General features: G+C 40.5%; 1 protein-coding gene across 1 annotated transcript; it reads right to left on the reverse strand.

Annotated features, from left to right (window-relative positions):
• Positions 1-1,151: 1,151 nt before the first annotated feature.
• On the reverse strand, positions 1,152-24,719 carry LOC144588115 (uncharacterized). The gene is made up of 4 exons (XM_078390251.1): positions 24,709-24,719; positions 23,416-23,522; positions 3,167-22,617; positions 1,152-2,478 (listed from the first exon to the last, which is right to left on the reverse strand). The coding sequence occupies exons 1-3, from the start codon at positions 24,717-24,719 to the stop codon at positions 21,131-21,133; spliced, it is 1,605 nt and encodes a 534-aa protein (XP_078246377.1). The 3' UTR covers positions 1,152-2,478; positions 3,167-21,130.
• Between the last annotated feature and the right edge of the window lie 530 nt (positions 24,720-25,249).

Below are 25,249 nucleotides of genomic sequence, written 5' to 3' on the forward strand. Positions count from 1 at the left end.
CCCGGCCGTGAAAGCCTTCGCGAATACAGAGTTGTGTATCATTAGCATGTTGATGAAAATGGACTTCAAATCTTTAGATGAACTCTCTCAGCAGACTCACATAGATATTAAAGAGCATTGGGGAGCTAGACAACCCATGTGGCACTTCACAATTCAGGGTCCAAGGGGCTGACAATTTTTCCCCATGCTGAACTCTTTTGACATGACCCTCAAGAAAGGATTGGAACCAGCTAAGCACTAGCTGTCCGACCCACAGCAACCCTATTGGCCAATTTCAAAAGTCATGCTGGGCAAGGATCAAACACAGAGTTGGTGGGTTTGCAACACCCCTGAGTTCTGGCCACATCTGTAGATGTTACTGACTGAAACCAATCCAAATGAATCAGGGTAGACAGTGCACCAGCAATCCCAGAACAGTCTCACTGAACTGTCAGAGGAGTCTAGGTCCCATCGGATGGCCTCAATTTTTGATCTAAAAATGTTCACTGATGAAATCACCAAATCGAGGCTTGTGGTGGCCAGGATCATTGAGGCTGCAGAGCCCCGCCTGCTGGTTTACCACCTCAATAATAATATTAATATTAAAAGCCTTCTCCCCTCCATTTTAATAGCATTCGTATATTTCCTGGTCAGCTTACATAATGCAGTGAAATTGACATCTGACGGCTCCCTCCTCCATCTCCTTTCTGGTCATCTCCTAACTAACTTCATAGCCCAAAGCTTCTCTGTAAAACAGGGTTTAAAAGCTGTTACAGAGTAATACAGAACTAACTTCTCCTAACTAACTTCATAGCCCAAAGCTTCTCTGTAAAACAGGGTTTAAAAGCTGTTACAGAGTAATACAGAAAAAGGCAGACCCATGACCTCTGCAAATATACATTAAATTTAGACAAAGCGTAGTGCTGCCCAACTCACTTTATTACTTTGTTTGTCTACATGCATAGTTAATAAAAATATATTTTAAATCCTAGTTTTCCACTGCCACCCTGACTCAATTATTTGGAAGTAATTTCGATGTGTCTTCTTACACATGCACATGCACACACGGAGGGAGCACTCTTTCTATGCCCATTAGGCAGTGAACACAGCACCTAAACTCGCTTCAAAAAGAGCTGATTTGGTGAGGGAACCATGCATATTTCAAGACTGGGTCATGGAAAAAAAAGACCCCAAGAAAGAGGTAGAAAATTATTAAGCAAGGGGAGAAGGAGACAGAAAGAGATGCTGATGATCAAAGAAATATTGCTTCTTTCCTCCTTTCACCAAGCAGATGTGCAACGTGTCTTGGGAGAGAAACAGTAAAATTCCTGAGTGATTTATTTGATGAACTCCTTTTTAACCTAGCTTATTGCATGCCTGATTTCATGATGGTGGTTATTAGTTTCAAGTTGAAAATGACCAGATAGAGACTTGTTCACTTCATCAATATAATACATTTATTGGTTGTCAGGAGAGTCACATGGCAACTGAAAAGTAAATCTTCCACTGCCTTAAAGTGTGTTATTCTATTAGAAGATTGTTTGAAGTATGGTTAAAATACGGATTTTTGAAAAACACAGGAGGAGATACACTGAACCAGTTTTAGGATTCAAAACATTAAAAGCAGATGCATTGTTTATAACATTAGGATTTTATCAAATGCCTTTGTAAATGAAAGAAGCATATCTCTACCATATGTATATTCGACTTAAATCGTCTTTTCCTCTGTTGTTTTCCAAGGGAAAAATGCCCAGAAGAACACTAGATATATTTTCCATAAATAAGATTGCTTTACAGAACATGGCATAAATACAAGACAACAAATAATGTAGGCAAATCAGACCTCACTTTCAAAATAAAAATTTAAAGATTATTAAAAGATAAACGTATTTCAAAAGGCATGTCCAACTTTCTGAAAACTTAAATATTCAAAGTTTCCATAAGGAATGTTCGATATATGCAGTCCCATGCTGGGTTTGTTTACTCAAATGTAAGTGACACTGATTTAAATAGACTTACTCTGAAGTAAGAATTCCTGCCTAATAATACATTTTATATTTATCCACCCCGACATAAACTCCATTGAGTTCAGTCAGGTTTATTATGTATTACCAAGAAAGTGTCTACAGGGCTGCTGCCTAAGCTTGTAATTAATTAGAGTGGATCCAAATATTCACAGAAATGTTTTGTGAAATGGATTGAGCCTCCATAGTAATCATTGCTATTTTTTGACCTTGACAAGGACAATTGTTACAGACACTATATGCTAAGGTCATCCAGTTAAGAACTAACCTAGGGCCCTGTTTGTTTCCTGTGATTCCCTGTGCTATGAGAGAGACACCCTCTTTAAGAGCCCTCCCCCCATCTTCTTCCCAGGGGCTCTGCACTGGGCCAACATCTCCTTTTCCCCTCCCTGCCAGTTGGCCAATGGGAGCATTGCAGGTGGAGGGAGTGGGAAGGGCTTCTTGCCTGGCCAATCAGAGAAGAAAGGTTTCCAATCTTATTCGCCACACTAATATATAACAGTAAGCCCAGGCTTTTCGTTGGTCTGCTTTGGGATGTTGCCCACCCATCCTTTCTGTTTAACTGTTAATTGCATTCTGTCTACCATAAGTTATCAGTAGTATGATGGGAGGTTTTGTGAGGCTACAAGTGTGTGTGTGTGTGTGTGTGTGTGTGTGTGTGTGTGTGTGTGTGTGTTTTAAGATAATGTATTTGACCAGATAGGTGAGGTATAAATAAATAAATAAATAAATAAATAAATAAATGAATGAATGAATGAATGAATAAATAAATAAATAAATAAATAAATAAATAAATAAATAAATAAATAAATAAATAAATAAATAAATAAATAAATAAAGTGTAAATTGTGTTATTTTCTGTCACAACAGCTTTGGTTACAGAAGCACATAGGAGCAGATCCACAGAGTGGCAATTGGGCCCTATCCTGTGACTCCTTATAAGAGGGACTGAGTGGAGGACTGATGGGGGATATCTTGCTCAGGAGGGTTGCCACAGTCCCCACAATACACCAAAATGATTTCTCTAGTGGTCTTGCTCATGAGGGATGTACCAATTTATGGCCGCCCAGTGGTGAGCTGTGCTGGTGGGCACTGTTTGACCGGCAGGTCATCTGATGTTGATATCCACACCTTATGCTGCACCAAGGCTATTCCTCTGGAACCAAAGACGTTGTGCCCTGTTTATCCCATTCTTAATCTTCAACGTCATTCTGATCTTCAGCAGAGGCAAAAGATGTGGGTACGGCTACCTTAGAAATACAGAATCAGACTATGCCAAACTGGGATAGGAGGGCTCGGGCCATCACTAGTTGTGATGAAAATAAACGTCCAGTATGCCCTAGAGTGGGGCTATATGGTCATGCACTGTGGGCAAAGGCTATAGTAGTTTCCTTGCACTCAACAGAGGGATGCGATTACTACCACTGCTTCTGCTGCTGTCCTCCTTATTCATTAGATTCTGCCTGTCCTTTCTGTCTGGCAAAAATAAAGAGGAGGAAAGGGAAGTGCACCTGCTCACCCGCAAAGCCCACCAGAACGTGGAGAAACTGGCAAAGTGCCTGATGCCGAGGAAGTCCCCAAATCTGGAGCTAGTGAGAACGGGGAACATTCTTTTTAAACAGTAACATTTTAAACACTATTAATTATTATTTTTCCAAAGTAACTCCATAGCATTGCTTATCATTCCTTTCTAGAGTAATATGCTAGTATTGTCCTTAGGTGCAGTAGACTCCAGCCATCAGAGGTGACATACCATGTGCCAGTTCAGTCAGCTTCTCTCCATGGAATGGAAGGAAGGGAAGCCACCTTACTCTTTTTCTAATGCAGCAAAATGCCTTGGGCTGCCTGCAAACAGAATAAAATGTATCTCATAAGTGTTCCTTCCCATGGTTTATCGGCCTTGTCTATATCTCTGTGTGCCCACTAGAGATGGGCATGGACTGCTGGTTTGGCAGTTCAGTGTGTTTTGTTTCCCAGCTGAACAGCTGATCTGCGGTTTGGTGTCTGCTGGAGGGGGTGGGGCACCAAACTATGGATCAGGTGTTCAGCCCAGAAATGAACTGTGCTGAACTGCCAAATTGTCAAACCAGGTTCATGCCAGTCTCTAGGGAGCACATTCTACTTATTTCTTTGGTAGCTTTCTAACAGTCACCTCACACTATGTTAGAGAAACTTCTTTCCAGGAAGATTTATTAATGTGAGTAATGCAATATATTAACCATCATAGTTCTTAGCTGAAACAAAAACAATGCTTAAGAGCTGCCACAGAAAGTGTCCTTCAGTAAAATTGTCTCAGAAGCCAATCATGTCTCAGAAGCCAATACCAAATCATATCATTAGAAGTCATTAGAAGACCAAATTCCTAAAGTGCTGAAATTTTCAGATTGTCATGGCAGGAGCTTTTCAGAACTCCCATATTTTCCAAATCCAGCTTGCTTTGTTTTGTGATTGGCCCTCAGGAGATAAGCAGAGGCATTGTTTGCATGTATGAGCGGTCAGACTTGATGATCTGCCGGATCATACCACTGGAACATACTTTTACAGCTTATATGTAACTTGTGCTGCTGGTGATGGATGCACTTGAAAACTCAGGTGGTAATGAAATTATAGGTCACCCATCTCACCCTTTCCTGCTTGTTCCATTCAGTTTCCATCAGCCAGGTTAGTATGTTTGTATATGTATTTATTTATTTTTGCAATGAGAACCTGCTAAGAGTGCTTGCCATATAAATTCTAGAGAACACACCAACCTGGGATTGTGGGGACAAGAACTTTGTTGTCATTCTCCAACAAAGGAAAAGCCCGGAAGATTTCAGGCACGTGCAACTAAATCTAGTGACACCTAGTGGGTCCCCATACAATGACACTATCAACAGTGATCATTTTATTTTATCTTGGGCTTCACTAGACATGAGGACGAATAAAAAAAATGGATCGTGATATTCATCAGAAATTGCTGATTCATTAAATAATCTTCCCTTCATATTTGTGGGTTCCAGAGACCCCCACGAATACAAAGGGACAACTATTTCCCCATTTTTATTTATCACCCATATGAAGAGAGGGAAGGCTAGCATTTCTTCTCTTCCTATGGCTTTCCCATTCTGCCTACTGGTCCACCAATCAGCTGACTGATTTTTTTCTTATAACTCCCCACGAATCAACAAATAAATTCATGCTTCATTATGGGGCTCATTATTCATGTTAGAATCAGTTTTATGTGCAATAGCGGAATTCAAATGTCCAATTTTGTCTGTTCAGGGGAACATTGGCTTTATTTCATATAATGCTCTAAGCTTTTATATTCTATCAGTGCATGCAACCTTATCCACATATGTCCAAAAATACTCAGGAGGAAATACTGTAACAAGGTTTTACTGCTTTGGGATCTTTATTAATACCACATGTGCTGTTGTAAGTTTCTGTTATTAAGTGACATACAGTAATTGTCTCTGCTCTAAAGGAGACATTTTCATTTTAGCCATACTCATGTGGTTCTCCTTCAGTATCATTTATCAGAAGCATATTTTAAGAAACATCTCAGTAGGCCCACACCTCCACCCCCACCTTTTTTTTTTAACAAGGCTTGAATGCCCACGCTCAGAAATTAAACACTTGCCTTTCAAACTGCACAAGCCGTACACAGGTTAGTGATATATTTGCCATGCTATCATCTTCTCAAAAGCAGAGTAAATTTTCACTAGACTTGAGCACTTGTTGCAGCCCTCATGTATGAAGGGACACAATAACCCTGTTTAGTTTGCAGGAGAAAATGATGTCATTTGCAAGCAAGCTTTCAGCTGTGATATTTTATAATTGTTTAGATGAAAACATGATAATCCTCTCCTCCTTCACATAAGCTGCAATCCATCTTTAAAATGGTGATAATTCATAAAACCTGCAGCTTAATAAACTAACAAACCCCAGGCCCGTGTTATTTTAAGGGAAGTCAATCTTTGATCAGTCAAGCTGAAATGGGCCTGATAAGTGGAGGCCTTACGTGCAGGGAGCTGCTCTCCAGTTTGTTATTGCTATTTGCTCATCATCCTCAAGTGCAAAATAAGCAGAAGTCTTTTCCAAGCCCCCGTCTTATCTCTTTTCACTTTCTTCTTGAGATCTCTGTCGCTTTAATCCAGCATGTCTGCTGCTGGTTAACAAGGAAATCCTATGTCAATTATCGCCAACAACTTCCCGCTGTGAAGCTGTGGGGAATTGAAGCTTTTGAGAGCCTTTTCACACCAAAGAGTGGTGCTGGGCCTAATTAAATGGCCCTCATATCCTGCCAGCCTACCGGTGGCCAAATGATAGATAGCTAATGAATGATAACCTAATTTCTCCAAGAGCTGTTTTGATTCATGTGGCCAGTTGGGTTCTCGAGTTCTATTGAATCTAGGGGCTTGTTGTTTGCAATTATGATGGGAAAAGAGAGCGACGAAAGGTAAAACTTCGAAAGATATCCCTCTCCTCAGCTCATTGTATGCATTGCTTTGACTGTCCAGGGTGACTCTAGTCACATATGTGCTGCAAAATTGTTCCATAAATCCTTCTCATAAATACTATCTCTGCAACTATTATTTTTACAGAATTGCTGAGTGAGGTATCCACTGTCACTCTCACACAGCTGTCTAAATCATCTGCCTTTTAATTTACCCGCATTCCACTGTGGCCTGAACAAAACCACCTTCATAGCTGCTGCTGCTGCTTCAAAAAGAAAACTGACTGTGATTTAATTCTTTGGCAAAAACAAAGTAACTTACATAAGTTGCACTGCTGTTCAACATTGGTTCCCCCATCACTAATTAGTTCTGATTTTAAATGACAGGATTATGTGATTAATTAATATTGCAGAACCTCAGCATAAATGAAGATCTTTAAGGAATAAAAGCTACTCTTATAGTATAGGCATCACTAATATACCTAGTTTGAGTTTAGTCATACTTTGATTACATCTATTGACATGACTAACTTATAAGCTAATAATAATGGTTGTTGTGGGTTTTCCAGGCTGTTTGGCCATGTTCTTAAGGTTTTTCTTCCAAACATTTCACCAGTCTCTGTGGCCAGCATCTTCAGAGGACAGAAGTCAGAACTCTGTCTGTGCTCTGTTGCAGTTTGTTGGACAGTTGAATATTTATAGCTGTGGGTCCAGCTTTTGTCCTTTTCAGGAGATTGGGTGATTATGGTGATCAGCATGTTTTTATTGTGGGTATATTGTTGCGATAAGGGGGGATGATCTGTCATTGTGATTGATGGGTGTCGTTAGCTGGTCTTTTGTGTGCAGTGATCACTGGTCCTTGTGTCTGGGTAGAGTTTATTGACATTTTGCACGCTGTATTTTTCAGTGCTGGGAGCCAGGCTTTGTTGAGTTTTAAACTTTTTTTTTTTTTTGAAGCTCTGTTGGTGTTTGTGGATTTCAATGGCTTCCCTGTGCAGTCTAACACAGTGATTGCTGGGGTTGTCCAGGACTTCAGTATATTGAAATAGAATTTCATGTCCAGTTTGTTTTAGGGCATGTTCAGCTACTGCAGAGTTTTCTGGCTGTTTTAGTCTGCAGTGTCTCTCATGTTCTTTGATTCCGGTGTGAATACTGCGTTTTGTGGTTCCAACTGCAAGGTATCCAGTATACGTCTGCAGTGGTGAGGGGGTCCCTTTTCTCCTTTGCTGACCATAACATTGTTGTATTTTTGTGGTGAGCTTGAATACTGTTTGTAGGTTGTGTTTTTTCAAAAGTTTCCCCATGCAGTCCGTGACCCCTTTGATGCATGGCCGAAATACTTTATTTGTAGGTGGCTGTTTTTCCTCTTCAGTTTGGTGTTGTTTTCTTGATTTGATGGCGCTTGTGATTTCATTCTTGGAACAGCCATTTGCCTGTAGGGCCCAATTCAGATGGTTGAGTTCGGTGCTGAGAAATTGAGCTACACAGTTCCGATTTGCAAGACCTACCAGTGTTTTGATTATGCCTCTCCTGAAAAGGACAAAAGCTGGTCCCACAGCTATAAATACTCAACTGTCCAACTAACGGCAACAGAGCACAGAGTTCTGACTCCTGTCCTCTGAAGATGCTGGCCACAGAAACTGGCGAAACATTAGGAAGAAAAACCTTAAGAACACAGCCAAACAGCCCGGAAAACCCATAACAACCATCAGATCCTGGCTGTGAAAGCCTTCAAGAATACAACTAATAATAACTTATAGCTAATGTATCATTATCATCTTAGAACTACAGAGCTGGAAGGGATCCTATGGATCATCAAGTCCAGCCTCTGTCAAGAAGGCACCGTTATTTCCCACTGATTTTGATTACACGATTCTAAGCATATCTAAATGTGCATCTAGCCCAGTATTTGTTTCCAGTGGCTTTATTTACATCTATCTAGTTTCAGCAGATCCACTGAATATGACATAATATTTGCTGTACGAAACCAGGTCCATTCATATGGTCACTGGGTACTATTCTTCTGTGGTAAAGGGACAACTTTGCCTTTTTATTCATTATGTAAATAGTATCTTGTGCAAATCAAGGGTTCTGTATCAAAATTTTATGAATGCCTCATTGTATTATTCTTCATATATTATTCTTTTTTACCGTGTGGTTACTGTTTGCTGATGCTGAAGTTCTATCTACCAATCCTGCTGTCATTTGAAAACTTAAAATCTCCACTCCTGAGTTTGATTTAAATACATAACAGAATGGATGTCATGATTTTCTCCACAAATCACTTGAGTAGATCGTTGTAGTACATGTGTTCCTGGAATGTGTTTTTTGGGAACAAATGATGAGCAGCACATTGAAAGCCAATGGAGGGCAGATATATGAGGAACACATTATGGTATGGTATTTAAGTGACAGGCTGAAATGGCAACTCTGTGAGTGAAAATATCCAGCTAGAATTGGTTGGAATAAGTTGGTTTGCTTAGTACAGTGAGTTTAAATGCACTAAGTTGCTATAGACCGTTACACATCCAGTAGCTCTTAGAATTTTTGTTCTTACTTTAAATTGTTAAGTAAAGACACCGCTGATGTTGATATGTTTCAAATTAGTTTAAAAGGTCTGATCAAAGCAAATGAATTCAGAACACAGATCACAACCTTCCACCATCTCTCAAAATAACTCAGCCACTTTCATGCACCTTCTTTTGTCTTAATGTCCATCCAAAGTAAACAGTGCAGCACAATCCCACTTAGTTGTGTATGACTCCCTCTCTGCCCCACAATTTTTTTAAGGCTATGGTAGATTGTGCCAACCTCTACAAACATCAGGTGTGCAGCACACCCTATTTATGGTTACATAACTTTCACAGTTACATAACTTTCACTAAAGCAGTCCAGTTGATCAATACAGTGGTGCCCCGGATGACGATGATAATCCATCCCATAGAAATCGCTGTTTAGTGAAATAGTCATGCAAAAACCATTTCCCCATTGGAATGCATTGAAACCCATTTAATGCATTCCAATGGGGAAAATACCTCGTCGTTTTGCGAAGATCGGCCATAGAGAGCCATTTTGCAAAGCGCTGATCAGCTGTAAAAATGGCTGTCCTGCGAAGCATGGGTCCGGAAAACACAGGGCAGCCATTTTGCGGAGCCGCTGATCAGCTGTAAAAATCATTGTCTTGCAAACAAACAGTTCGCAAAGCACAGACCAAATCGTCGTCAAGCGAAAATCGCCCATTGGAATTACTGTTTTGCGAATCGCTATAGTGATCGCAAAAAGTCATCGTTATGTGGATTTGTCATTTAGCGGGGTTGTCGTCTAGTGAGGTGCCACTGTATTTGTGAGATAGGAAGCCTTATTTAGTGGACTTGGTTCTAGGAAAGAGGAAACGTTTTTTCTTTAGGAAAAGAAAGAGTGAGAACTTTTCTTTTGTATTTCACGGAGAGGGAATTTAAGGTGCAAGATATCTTCCATTGTGTGACATGTGCTGTATGAGAAGAAAGACCTGACCTGTGGCCAGGATGGTCTTGCTTTGAATATAGCTTCAACAATAACTTTTTATTTAAAAGTTTTTTGTTCTTTTTTTTTTTTTTTTTTTTTTTTTTTTTTTTTTTTTGGAGAATTGCTTGTATTTATAAGTCCACCTGAGGAAGAATTTAAAACTAAGATATCTTTGGAACTAAAGGAAGGCAAAATGGGAGAAACGTCAGCCTGCCAGGTTGATAAAGAGAAGCACTCAAACTGTGGCTGCCTTCTCGGGATGCTGGCACTAGTGATCAGAAGACTATGTACAGGTATTCCATTTTTACCTTTCTTAACAGATTTTCAGTGGTAAGGCAAAGTAAGGCAGAAGTGGTGGTAAAAGACACAAATGGAAGATGATAAAGTCTAGTTCCCCCTGGCTATTATGTAATCAAAGCCTCACATGAAATGTGCCCTGTGATTGTCAGAGCAGTCCACGTATCACTAGCCACTCCTGTGTATATGAGGACTTGGCCTTCCTCAGACTACCAGCCAATCAATCCTGAGATGTATTCATGGTTTTGAAATCTCAGCCTCCACACTGGCCTAAGAAGTTCACATTCCAAAGGATGATCCAAACTAGGAAGGTAAATTTTTGCTTGCTTAATTTTTGCAGGAGAGAATAAAACATTTCAAAAGTTTTCTCCTTTCCAGGTGAGTTTTTGTTCTATTTTAATATTTCAGGACTAACCCTCCCACCCTCCACACACACACACTCTTAAAATATTTGTGCATTCGGGGCAAAAGGTTTTGAACATTATGAAAAATGACTTTGGATTTTATGCAAAATATAAGGCATGGGCACAAAAAAAAGCAAAATCTTTTTGTTCCCAGGGAGGAGCAAAACATTTTGCAATGGTTGATAATGTTTTTAATGAGGTGTCTTGATGTGTTAGTGTACCCTTTTTCATTGAGAATGAGAAATAAGCAAGAACTTTGTACACCCAGGAGCAGCTCATAGTCTTGGATGGGACAGCACCTCACCCATAAATAACGGATGGGGGAGGGATGTCTGTCACCCCAGGCATGAGCGATCAGTGTCTACATCCTTACCTCAAACACACCTCTCCTTTGAAGTTGTATGTGTCTGCAGATTAAAGGTACCATAGCACTACAGTGCTAATTATTTTTGTGGTAGCCAATTGGTATGATCCATATCTTGGTCTGCACAAATTTAGATTTTCTTGCCTTCCCTTCAGATTAATATATGAATGTTCTCAACACCTTGTAGGATCAGACAAGAAGAAACATAGTGCAAAACTGCTTTTTTTTCTAAACAGCCAGTTGTTAACAATAAAACCATCTGTAAACGAAAGCAGAAACAAGAGAGACCAAAATGTTCTTGTAGCTGGAAGGTCACCTTGCATTGTATATATCTATAAGGTGGGAGGATCAGAAGTATCAAATATAATCTAACTCTCAACTCTCTGGCTTTTAGCATGCAATGTTCTATAAATGTAGTTATTAATGCAAGGGGGAGGGTTTGCAGGTAATTTCATTCAGGAGCCTCTTTGGGGGGTGGAGTAAAAGAAGAAATGAGTCAGAAAAAGAAAGGTTAAGGACCTTTGCAGCTACTTTGAAAGGTTTATAAAGATTTTATCCTGGGGGAAGCAAAATACTAGAGAGAAGCATGTGCAATTGCTTTCAAAGGTTTTTAATCTTAACATCCCATCCTGTGTTCCACTGCACAAGGCACTCCTACATGGAACCATGGAGATATATATTCCATGGTGTATCAATACCTAAATAGAGCTTAACTCAAGGTTACCCCTTAGGTCCACTCTCCGTTGATATCAGGTCACTCCTGGAGTATAGGTAGCAGTAGTTAAGTGGAGAGTTCCTCTGAGAATATGAAAAATAAGGATACAGCTTAGAGGTTACAAACTTGGCTTCTACTAGACCTCATTTCCTTTCCTTCCCCCTTTGGTTTAAACATTAAACACTGAATATAAGCAATTTAAATACACATTGATTCCAATCAGTGGACTTAAGCACATCTAACAGCATTGGACTGTGGCATGCTGTTGCATTATGCAAAATGGAGAAAGGAGAAAGAGGAAGATAGTATCTATCGTCTGGGGGTGGGGGAGGAGAGGAGGAAGAAGCATACGTAAATATGCTTAAAACTCTTGCCATTGAAGATAGTAGAAGAACACAGCAGTCACTCTCCTAGAAAAGTGGAAGCTCTGTTTGTAGGTTGAGATGCAGAGGTTTCCTCGTTGCAAGCGTAGTCTGAATCAAAGGGTACACATGCAAGCAAACACACACATAGATATTTGAAGGAAAGAATGAAACCGGATGTATTCCAGATTTAAGACTACAACTGCATTGTTGTTTTTCGTTATCCTTGTATATTCTCCAAAGATAAAAGCAGGAAATATTTATTTCTATTTATGCCATACAATAAAACTGGCCCATCATTTCTGTTATGATTTCCTATATGTCTGTAATAAGGAAAGTGTGGTAATAAAGAACAAAGCCAATAAAGATCCAAAACCAAAAGCATATGTATTCAAGGTTAATACACGCAGCAAAATGTTGACTGTTAAACAGATGAACCCACTGGAATGTAAAATATTCCACCAAGAGCTTGGCAGCTTTGAAATGCTACACTTTCTAGATTTCATCTGTTAATAATCTGAGGGGGCTTCTCCCAGTTAAGCAGATTATCTCACAAAGTTTCATGATTGTGGGTGTAGTCTGTTGTGTTTTCCTTTCTATCAGCTATACTGACAAAGCCTTCGAGTACATTATAGTGACAAACACTCTAAGGGAACTGGGGTGGAGAGAGACATTAGCTTTATACCGAAGATGAAACAGATTTTATAAGAAAATGTCCTAAAGACACCCATGTACCCTAAAAGGAACATAACCAAATGGTTATAATCAGTACTTGAGGAAGTTACTTATTTCCCTGGCTATACTGTCCAGAACCGCATTAGCCAACATGGACATTTATAGTCCAAAAATATAACATTTCTGTGTAGCAATGATCTTGTACTGGCAGAGCAAATCAACATTCTGTAAGGCAATTCTAAAACTTGGGGCAGCCCAAACAAAAAAAAGTATAACTTTGAAACAGGACTATGGATAAGAACCAAATTACGCAAATTTACAGCTCCTGCTCTGTGCCAAATTTGAAATCATTCTATCATTTTTGAGATTGTATCCCAGTACAGCTTTTCCCACTCTTTTGTTGACTATGAGGGCTACTCCATTTCTTTCGGATGTTTGGGCAAAGGGTTTTCACGTTATGATTTTTTGATTTTTGAAAAAGTAAATTTTTTTCTCTCCCCCCCATTTAGAAATAGGTGACCCTAAACATCTCTTCATGCATTGCTGCCTTGTAGTGGTGAAGGGGCTTCAGTAATTCAGATAAGCTATGGGCTATGCCATGTAGGGACACCCAAGACAGGTCATAGTGGAGAATTCTGACTAAACACAATCCACCTGGAGTAGGAACTGGCAAGCCACTCCAGTATCTTTGCCAAGAAAACTCCATGGACAGAAACAAAAGGCTAAAAGATGAGCCCCTCAGGTCAGAACGCATCCAACATGCTACTGAGGAAGAGTGGAGGACAAGAACAAGTAAGCTCCAGCGCTAATGAAGTGGCTGGGTCAAAGCCAAAAGGACGCTCAGCTGCGGACGTGCATGGAAGTGAAAGGAAAGTCCAATGCTGGAAAGAAAAATACTGCTTAGGAACCTGGAATGTAAGATCTATGAACCTTGGGAAGCTGGAGGTTGTCCAACAGGAGATGGCAAGAATAAACATTGACATCCTGGGCGTCAGTGAACTAAATTGGACGGGAATGGTCAAATTCAATTCAGATGATTATCATATCTACTATTGTGGGCAAGAATCCCGTAGAAGAAATTGAGTAGCCCTCATAGTCAACAAAAGAGTGGGAAAAGCTGTACTGGAATACAGTCTCAAAAATAATAGAATGATTTCAATACAAATCCAAGGCAGACCTTTCAGTATCACAGTAATCCAAGTTTATGCACCAACCACTGATGCTGAAGAGGCTGAAACTGACCAATTCTATGAAAACTTACAACACCTTCAAGAACTGACAACAAAGAAAGATGTTCTTGTCATTATAGGGGACTGGAATGCTAAAGAAGGGAATCAAGAGATAAAAGGAACAACAGGTAAGTTTAGCTTGGAGTTGAAAACGAAGCAGGGCAAAGGCTAATAGAGTTTTGTCAAGAGAACAAGCTGGTCATCACAAACACTCTTTTCCAAAAACACAACAGGCGACTCTACACATGGACATCACCAGATGGGCAATACCGAAATCAGATTGATTATATTCTCTGCAGCCAAAGATGGAGAAGCTCTATAGGTAAAGGTAACAGTTACCCTTGACATTTAGTCCAGTCGTGTCTGACTCTATGGTGCGGTATTCATCCCCGTTTCCAAGCCATAGAGCCAGCGTTTGTCCGAAGACAGTTTCCATGGGCACATGGCCGTGACTAGACATGGAACACCGTCACCTTCCCACCGAGGTGGTACCTATTTCTCTACTCGCATTTTTACATGCTTTCAAACTGCTAGGTTGGCCAGAGGTGGGACAAGTGATGGGAGCTCACTCCGTCATGTGGACTTGATCTTACGACTGCTGGTCTTCTGACCATAGAGCACAGAGGCTTCGGCAGTTTAACCTGCAGGGCCACCACGTCCATGGAGAAGCTCTATACAGTCAGCAAAAACAAGACCCGGAGCTGACTGTGGCTCTGATCTTCAGCTTCTTATAGCAAAACTCAAGCTTAAACTGAAGAAAATATGAAAAACCACTGGGCTAGTCAGGTATAATCTAAAATAAATCTCTTATGAATACACAGAGGAAGTGAAGAACAGATTTGAGAAACTAGATTTGGTGGACAGAGTGCCTGAAGAACTATGGACGGAGGCTCGTAACACTGTACAGGAAGCAGCAACAAAAACCATCACAAAGAAAAGGAAATGCAAGAAAGCAAACTAGCTGTCCAACGAGGCCTTACAAATAGCAGAGAAGAGAAGGGAAACAAAATGCAAAGGATATAGGGAAAGTCACAGAACATTGAATGCAGACTTCCGAAGAATAGCAAAGAGAGACAAGAGGATCTTCTTAAATGAACAGTGCAAAGAAATAGAGGAAAATAATAGAAAGGGAAAAACCAGAGATCTATTCAAGAAAACTGGAGATATTAAAGGAACATTTTGTGCAAAGATGGACATGATAAAGGACAAAAATGGTAGGGACCTCACAGAAGCAGAAGACATCAAGAAGAGGTGGCAAGAATACACAGAGGAATTATACCAGAAAGATCTGGTTGTCCTGGACAACCCAGATAGTGTGGTTCCTGACCTTGAGCCAGATATCCTGGAGAGTGAAGTCAAATGGGCCTTAGAAAGCATGGCTAACAACAAGGCCAATGGAGGTGATGGCATTCCAGTTGCACTATGTAAAATCTTAAAAGATGACACTGTTAAGGTGGTACACTCCATACGCCAGCAAATTTGGAAAACTCAGCAGTGGGCAGAGGATTGGAAAAGATCAGTCTACATCCCAATCCCAAAGAAGGGCAGTGCCAAAGAATGCTCCATCTACCGTACAATTGCACTCATTTCACATGCTAGCAAGGTTATGCTCAAAATCCTCCAAGGTAGGCTTCAGCAGTATGTGGACCGAGAACTCCCAGAAGTACAAGCTGGATTTCGAAGCGGCAGAGGAACTAAAGACAAATTGCTAACATGCGCTGGATTATGGAGAAAGCCAGAGAGTTCCAGAAAAACATCTAGTTCTGCTTCATTGACTATGCAAAAACCTTTGACTGTGTGGACCACAGCAAACTATGGCAAGTTCTTAAAGAAATGGGAGTGCCTGATCACCTTATCTATCTCCTGAGAAACCTATACATGGGACAGGAAGCAACAGTTAGAACTGGATATGGAAACACTGATTAGTTCAAAATTGGGAAAGGAGTACAACAAGGATGTATATTGTCCTCCTGCATATTTAACTTATATGCAGAATACATCATGCGAAAGGCAGGACTGGAGGAATCCCAAGCCGGAATTAAGATTGCTGGAAGAAATATCAACAACCTCCAATATGCAGATGATACCACTCTGATGGCAGAAAGTGAGGAGGAATTAAGGAACCTTGTAATGAGGGTGAAAGAGGAGAGTGCAAAAAAACAGTCTGAAGCTCAATATAAAAAAACGAAGATCATGGCCATTGGTCCCATCACCTCCTGGCAAATAGAAGGGGAAGATATGGAGGCAGTGACAGATTTTACTTTCCTGGGCTCCATGATCACTGCAGATGGTGGCCACAAAATTAAAAGATACCTGCCTCTTGGCAGGAAAATGATGACAAACCTAGACAATATCTTAAAAAGCAGAGTCATCACCTTGCCGACAAAGGTCCACATAGTCAAAGCTGTGGTTTTTCTAGTAGCGATGTATGGAAATGAGAGCTGGACCATAAAGAAGGCTGACTGCCGAAGAATTGATGCTTTTGAATTGTGGTGCTGGAGGAGATTCTTGATTGTTCCCTGGACTGCAAGGAGATCAAACCTATCCATTCTAAAGGAAATCAACCCTGAGTGCTCACTGGAAGGACAGATCCTAACTTGAGGCTCCAATACTTTGGCCATCTCATGAGAAGAAAAGACTCCCTGACATGCTCTGGTCCATGGGGTCATGAAGAGTTGGACACGACTTAATGACTAAACAACAACAAACATCTCTAGATTTAAAGCAGATCACATAATTAAGACCAATTTTGCTTATCAGGAAAGAGAATGGTTGGCCCCACCCAATTTTTAAAAATGGAAATAATGTAGGCTACAGGGGCTGAAATACTGATCCTCAAAAAAGACCTTCCAAAAAGAAAAGAAAAACAGCTACTTTGTTATAAGAGGACCTTATAGTATTATGTATACATGCTAGCCAGCAGGAGTTTGGTGTATTCTTTAAACTGATTGGCAATTTGGTGTAACAGTGGCCCTCTGCTGGTGAGAAGATGGGTTCCATTAAAACTGGGGAGAGCAAGCATCTGTCTCCACTACAGACTCCATACAAAGCAACGGGGGGGGGCTTGAAAACCCTGTGGAGCTGCTTTGGGGGCAGTGTGGAGAGTTGCAGAGGAGAAGAAAGAGGCAGGAGCTTCTGAACCTTTTAGCTTTGAACACTCATTTAGTGCAGAAACATGAAGTTTCTCCAGTACTGGACCTTACACCTCCTGATTTTCCTCTATTGATGTGTGTTGATAGTTTTTCTGCATGTTTATAATGGACTAGTGGGAGGCAGGGCTCACAAATTGTTTTTAGCTTACAGAGAATAGCAAATCTTTCCGTCTGGAAAGAAAGATTTCAAGAGTCAATAACTGTATTGTAAACATGTAGGATAGACGATATGGATATGGTGCCCCTGAGTCCTTAGCTATAAGTCAGGATTACTAAAATTTTGTGCTTTTTTTAAAACTAGAAATGGAAAGCAACTATGAACTGATGTACAGAAGTAGAGGAAAAAGACAAAATCACATTCCTCCCCTCCCCCCGTGCCAATTGTGTACCAAGGATAGGATCTAGACCTTATTACAGCAAGCCTTTCATGTTGCTATAGTTATGGTTGTGTGTTTGCATTTCCATAATAAAACCTATTTTCAGGGGGTTTATAACTCTGCTGTAAAAATTTTTTATTCTGTGCTCCAACTTGGCATGACAAGGTATCAGAGAGAGAACAGCCGTCCCCCTGCTTCAAAATTCCATCTCTTCTGCAGGAAGGGAGAGTATTTTGTATAAAACGTCATGCAGTTCATTGATGTTTGCCTTAAGGCAAGAAGTCACAGTTAGGATTTTAAATTTCCAGGAATAATCTTTGCACCAAACTCTATCTTCAACTTTCTTTTTAGGAGACCAAGCGTTAGATATTTTCATGTTTATTATGAGTGTTAAACTTACAACTGATAAGTCTGTAGATCTTGTACAGAACATCACCCAAGAACTGTTGAACTACGTATACACCTGTCAGTTAACTTTTAAATTACATTCATTTGGATGTGTAATCGTTCCTATGATGAAAGACATGCAAAAAGAAACACCAGATCCCTCACACACCAGATCCTACATACATGCCAGCACATCAGGTAAGAAAACTAGACAAAATGTCTACCAAGGAGGGTAAACAGATGCACCCTCCAATGGCGATGGGATCTTTAAGTGGTGTGTACAAAAAGAAATTTCAGCCCATTAATTGTTTCTCACTATTGCAATACTATAAAGGAAGTGTTTCAACGGCTGACATGTTCTCTTCCACAAGAGGCAAACATAGAATCTACACTATACAGTCACGCCAATTTGACTCAAATTTAACTGCCATAGCCATATCCTACTAAATCTTAGGGTTTGTAGTTTAGTTAGTCACATATAATCCTTTGTTTAGAAGTCCATCTCATCACATCTTAGAAATGGGATTTGCCTGAATGATGGCTCCCAGGGTCCCCCAACTGTCATGGCTAATGTCTGTGAGGAATTTTGGGAGCCTAATTTCCTTCCAGAGTGGAAGGCGATGTTTATTCTTCTTAGGTGTTTTTCTGTTGACAGGCAGTTTTAAAGTCCCCACTCTCTCAGATTCATTGAAATGAGAATCTAGACTGGATAGCCCTTCAAACAGAGGAAGCTAGACAACTGTCCTCCACAAAGTAGAGTGCATGGCCAGTCTTGAGACAGCAGATCATCAGACACTGAAAAATTATTCAAATAAAAATATTTTTAACAAATGTCTCAAAACGCACAACAAAGGGAGCGCATGGGAAATTCTTGGACTGACAGTGTCCCAAGCTATTCCAAGAAAGTAATGAGGTGGAAAATATGTGGGAAGGATCAAGTGTTAATCCTTTCTCAAGTGTTTTGGTATCATGATGTGAGAAAATATTAATGTTACAAAGGACCATTAAAAAAAGACTATGGAAAACCCAAATATTGGAGTTTGGTCTTGGCTAAAATGGTTTTGTCTTGAGTCTGGAAATATAAGTCAGCCAAACCAACTGAGCCTGGGGGCAAAATATTGTAACACCTTTAACAGCTGTCATATATTTATAAAGCCTTGGAGAGGTAAATGAACAAATGGGGAAAAAAAACCTCTTGTTACACCTGTTTGGCAAACAGAATATCACTCCCTTGTAAAAACACAAACTTAGCTTGGTGTCAGAGAAGGCACCATCTGTGTCGTCCTTGCGTATGCTATTGAGCGCAAGTTGTGACAAGTTTTTGGTCTACCAAATATGATCAGTTTATTAAGAACAATATTTTTTTTAAATGCTACATGAATTTTTAGACAAGACTCGTAAGATTAACCTGATAAAAGTTTATTGTATCAGCCTGTATCATTGTTATAGAAGAAGACCTCACCAGCACCAGCTTTCAGGTATATGCCTTGCAAAAGAACTGGAATCACTATGATACTATGCTCCTCATTTGAAAGAATCCAGAAGCAGAGTTGGTTCATGGCTGATGGTCCAGAGTAGGAAACCTTATTCCAGAATTTCAGGATGAACTGCTCTCAGCTGAACCACAGACAGCCTATTCCAGAAGTCTGGAAATATAAGTCTACCATGGCCAGTGGTATCAGAGGACACTGAGAGGTCAAGGGAAGCAGGCTTATATGCTTCCCCTTGTATTATCCTAGGCAGTTGGCATTTGGTGCATCTGTATTGTTGCATGTTTTATTACCAATTCTGTCTGTTTAATACCAGGTGGTTACCTGATTCCTAAACCAAGCCCTAGGATGATGACCTCCAGTGTTCTTCTAGCTGGCTTTGAAAAAAAAATTATCCTCTCTTCTTTTGAGTTGGATTCACATTCAAACATACTGTAGAAGAGACTCAGTGAAATTGGTGGAACAATATAGTCATCTTGTCCAATAGATTACAGTGCATTTTCTTTCAGCATTCAAAGTCTAGATTTCAATCTGCCTTTCATGTCTCCATAAGCAACAATACAGACCTTTTTCAAATAGTTGACAGCATACTTTTAACCAGTTAGTTAATTTCTCAGATAGGACTCAGGACACCTTGATCTGAATTCCCATTGAGCCATGGAAATTCACTGGCATGGAGCACAGTGTGGAGATGGAACTGGTAAAACAACTCCTTCGTCGTTTAGTCGTTTAGTCGTGTCCGACTCTTCGTGACCCCATGGACCAGAGCACACCAGGCCCTCCTATCTTCTACTGCCTCCCGGAGTTGTGTCAAATTCATGTTGGTTGCTTCGCAGACACTGTCCAGCCATCTCATCCTCGGTCGTCCCCTTCTCCTCTTGCCTTCACACTTTCCCAACATCAAGGTCTTTTCCAGGGAGTCTTTTCTTCTCAGGAGATGGCCAAAGTACTGGAGCCTCAGCTTCAGGATCTGTCCTTCCAGTGAGCACTCAGGGTTGATTTCCTTTAGAATTGATAGATTTGTTCTCCTTGCAGTCCAGGGGATTCTCAAGAGTCTCCTCCAGCACCACAATTCAAAGGCATCAATTCTTCGGCGGTCTGCTTTCTTTATGGTCCAGCTCTCACTTCCATACATCACGACAGGAAAAACCATAGCTTTGACTATTCGGACTTTTGTTGGCAAGGTAATGTCTTTGCTTTTTAAGATGCTGTCAAGATTTGTCATCGCTTTCCTCCCAAGAAGCAGTCGTCTTTTAATTTCGTGGCTGCTGTCTCCATCTGCAGTGATCATGGAGCCCAGGAAAATAAAATCTGTCACTGCCTCCATATCTTCCCCTTCTATTTCCCAGGAGGTGATGGGACCAGTGGCCATGATCTTAGTTTTTTTGATGTTGAGTTTCAGACCGTTTTTTGCACTCTCCTCTTTCACCCTCATTACAAGGTTCTTTAATTCCTCCTCACTTTCTGCCATCAGAGTGGTGTCATCTGCATATCGGAGGTTGTTGATATTTCTTCCAGCAATCTTAATTCCGGCTTGGGATTCCTCCAGTCCAGCCTTCCGCATGATGTATTCTGCATATAAGTTGAATAAGCTGGGGGACAATATACATCCTTGTTGTACTCCTTCCCCAATTTTGAACCAATCAGTTGTTCCATATCCAGTTCTAACTGTTGCTTCCTGTCCTACATATAGGTTCCTCAGCAGATAGATAAGGTGGTCAGGCACTCCCATTTCTTTAAGAACTTGCATAGTTTGTTGTGGTCCACACAGTCAACGAAGCAGAAGTAGATATTTTTCTGGAACTCTCTGGCTTTCTCCATAATCCAGCGCAAGTTAGCAATTTGGTCTCGAGTGCCTCTGCCTCTTCGGAATCCAGCTTGTACTTCTGGGCGTTCTCGGTCCACATACTGCTGAAGCCTACCTTGGAGGATTTTGAGCATAACCTTGCTAGCGTGTGAAATGAGTGCAATTGTGCGGTAGATGGAGCATTCTTTGGCACTGCCTTTCTTTGGGATTGGGATGTAGACTGATCTTTTCCAATCCTCTGGCCACTGTTGGGTTTTCCAAACTTGCTGGCATATTGAATGTAGCACCTTAACAGTATCATCGTGCCATCACCTCCACTGGCCTTGTTGTTAGCCAGGCTTTCTAAGGCCCACTTGACTTCACTCTCCAGGATGTCTGGCTCAAGGTCAGCAACTACATTGTCTGGGTTGTCCGGGATATCCACATCTTTCTGATATAATTCCTCTGTGTATTCTTGCCACCTCTTCTTGATGTCTTCTGCTTCTGATAGGTCCCTCCCATTTTTGTCCTTTATCATGTCCATCTTTGCACAAAATGTTCCTCTGATATCTCCAATTTTCCTGAACAGATCTCTGGTTTTTCCTTTTCTGTTATTTTCCTCTATTTCTTTGCATTGTTCATTTAAGAAGGCCCTCTTGTCTCTCCTTGCTATTCTTTGGAAGTCTGCATTCAACTTTCTGTAACTTTCCCTATCTCCCTTGTATTTTGCTTCCCTTCTCCTCTCTGCTATTTCTAAGGCTTCGTTGGACAGCCATTTTGCTTTCTTGCATTTCCTTTTCTTTGGGATGGTTTTTGTTGCTGCCTCCTGGACAATGTTACGAGCCTCTATCCAAAGTTCTTCAGGCACTCTGTCCACCAAATCTAGTTCCTTAAATCTGTTCTTTACTTCCACTGTGTACTCATAGGGGATTTGGTTTAGATTATACCTGAGTGGCCCAGTGGTTTTTCCTACTCTCTTCAGTCTAAGCTTGAATTTTGCTATGAGAGGCTGATGATCAGAGCCGCATTCAGCTCCAGGTCTTTTTTTTGCTGACTGTATAGAGCTTCTCCATCTTTGGCTGCAGAGAATATAATCAATCTGATTTCGATATTGCCCATCTGGTGATTTCCATGTATAGAGTCGCCTCTTGTGTTGTTGGAAAAGAGTGTTTGTGATGACCAGCTTATTATCTTGACAAAACTCTATTAGCCTTTGTCCTGCTTCGTTCTGAACTCCAAGGCCAAACTTCCCTGTTGTTCCTTTTATCTCTTGGCTCCCTACTTTAGCATTCCAGTCCCCTAGAATTAGAAGAACATCTTTCTTTGGTGTCAGTTCTAGAAGGTGTTGTAAATCTTCATAAAACTGTTCAATTTCAGTCTCCTCAGCAGTGGTGGTTGGTGCATAGACTTGGATTATTGTGATGTTGAAAGGTCTGCCTTGGATTCATATTGACATCATTCTATCATTTTTGAGATTGTATCCCATTACAGCTTTCCCCACTCTTTTATTGACTATGAGGGCCACTCCATTCCTTGCCCACAATAGTAGATATGATAATCATCTGAGCTGAATTCGCCCATTCCTGTCCATTTTAGTTCACTGATGCCCAGGATGTCAATGTTTATTCTTGCCATCTCCTGTTTGACCACCTCCAGCTTCCCAACGTTCATAGATCTTACATTCCAGGTTCCTATGCAGTATTTTTCTTTGCAGCATTGGATTTTCCTTTCACTTCCAGGCACGTCCACAACTGAACGTCCTTTCGTCTTTGGCCCAACCACTTCATTAGCTCTGGAGCTACTTGTACTTGTCTTCCACTCTTCCTCAGTAGCATGTTGGACGTCTTCCAACCTGAGGGTCCCATCTTCCAGCGTCATATCTTTTAACCTTTTGTTTCTGATCATGGGGCATTCTTGGCAAAGATACTGGAGTGGCATTGCCAGTTCCTACTCCAGGTGGATTGCGTTTAGTCGGAACTCTCCACTATGTCCTGTCCGTCTTGGGTGTCCCTGCACGGCATAGCCCATAGCTTTTCTGAGTTACCCAAGCCCCTTCGCCACGACAAGGCAGCAATCCATGAAGGGGAAAAAAACAACTCCTTAAATTATCTTAAAACCCCTAATAGGGTCACTACAAGTTAGCTCTGACTTGATGATACATAACACATAACTTTATAGCAGTGCAATGTTTCATTTTTCAAAATGTTAAATGCAATGTTGGCATATCAAAATTACCAAACCATTTTTCTTTAGAGCTGCCAGAAGGTTCATCTTCAATATCTGATATATTTATCACTAGGCTTTCTGAAAAAGTCTGTATCAGTGAGTAAACCAGTGAATAACTGCAGAGGCAAGAAAGGATAGGCTTTAACACTTTTAAAACCTGCAGTATATTTGATAACTAGCTAATGTTCACATCTACACTTCAGAATATTATAATGGTCATTTTTTGCTGTTTTGTAACCAGCACCTTCACATTTGAAATGTAAAAGTACTAATATATATGACATTTGTAATGCTTTCTCCTTGAAACTGTTTTTTTAAATTATTATTATTCCAAGCATAAGGGGATAAATTAGCATTAACAAGAAGAATGAGAAGGTCTTCTCATTAGCTCGGGTACAATGGAAACTATAGTCCAGTGCATAGACAGCATGCCTACACCAGCTTGGAGAAGGCTGCTTTAGGCTACTGCAAGATTTTCAGAAAGAAATATGAATCCCACGAAATTGAATTACACTTGAACTACAGGTTGAATTACACTTGAACTACAGTGTGGAAAAAATCATCTTCAAAAATCATCATGTTTATTCTGATGCATGGCCAGTGTTGTATGTACACTTTTAGAACAAAAAACACAAATAAACAATAAGTAAATAAAAAACCCTAAACTCCAAAAAACTAACTCCAGTGAAAATGTATAGCTGTGCAAGAGCCATGCCAAGACACTCTGCCCAAGTACAACAGCAAATTATAGCTCTTATTTACCGATCAAGGTAATTGTAAACAAAGCCAGAAAAGCTATTTTGATATATAAGGAAGAATATCCAATAAACAACCTCTTTTCATTCCTGGTAGCAAAAATAAAGTTACCACCAGTTAAGTAATTTCTGCCCTTTCATGACACTGTGCCTGAAGGTGTGACTACATTGGCAAGCGGAATCACTTCAAGTTAGTTAGTTTTAGTTTGTTTTTGTATCTAAGAGTATAAATACGGCCTTGCATCAGCATGATTCACAGTCTGTTTTGCAACTGCATTTGGTTTAGGTGATCAACCAAAGACTCTGGATTGTTTCAGTGCCAGTGTCGACACTGGCCACTCAAACCAATGCAGTTTGATTCACCGCCATGACCACAATCCAATTTCCTTTGATATTGCCCTCCTGCCAATATTCGTCTCTTTGTTTAGAGTCTATTGTCCCTAAATGGAGGCTGTTTAAAGAGTTACATGTCAGCGGGAGGGGGGGGAGGAGGGACGGTTTTCCAAAGTTTTCCATACATGTACAGACATGCACACATCACACATACCATTGATTCATGGTAGTCTGCCGGAGTTCATCAGAGTTATTTCAATTTTATATTGATGTTTGTTTATTAAAAATTAAATACAAGATTGTGGAGAGTGGGTGTTTTGGTTCAGGGTGTCATTTTATAGCACGGAGTACAAAGCTAGTGTGTTTTCTGTGCCTATTCCAAAAACAGCATGGGAGGGGGATTACACTTCTGCCCTACACATCCAAGAATCCGCAGCCCACATAGGCAGTTATCATGGTGATGTTAATATCCTGGGTCTTGTACTGTAGTTCCAAAAGTTCCCTTGATCCAAATATAAAATAAATCAAAGTGGAAAAATGGATCTCGACATAGTTTTAAACTGGGCAGTGCCCTTTAAGTGCACTGTCCAGAACTCGCCATATTTTTTGAATGGCGTTATAGTAGTGTATATTCAAATTGTTTGACAGCATTCTAAGATGAATGTTGTGAAAGGAAAAACACCTCCGACAGGCTGCAAGGGAGCTGAGGTTGCTGCATACTACCTTTTCTTGCATATTGCCCATTATACTCTTTA

The sequence above is a fragment of the Pogona vitticeps genome, chromosome 3 (genome assembly GCF_051106095.1).
Source record: "Pogona vitticeps strain Pit_001003342236 chromosome 3, PviZW2.1, whole genome shotgun sequence".
Classification (NCBI taxonomy): domain Eukaryota; kingdom Metazoa; phylum Chordata; class Lepidosauria; order Squamata; family Agamidae; genus Pogona; species Pogona vitticeps.

Coding starts and splice junctions, on each gene's coding strand:
- LOC144588115 (XM_078390251.1), bottom strand. Junction 22,618..23,415: donor CTCTAAAGAAAAATGGTTTG/GTAATTTTGATA, acceptor TATGAATCCAAG/GCAGACCTTTCAACATCACA.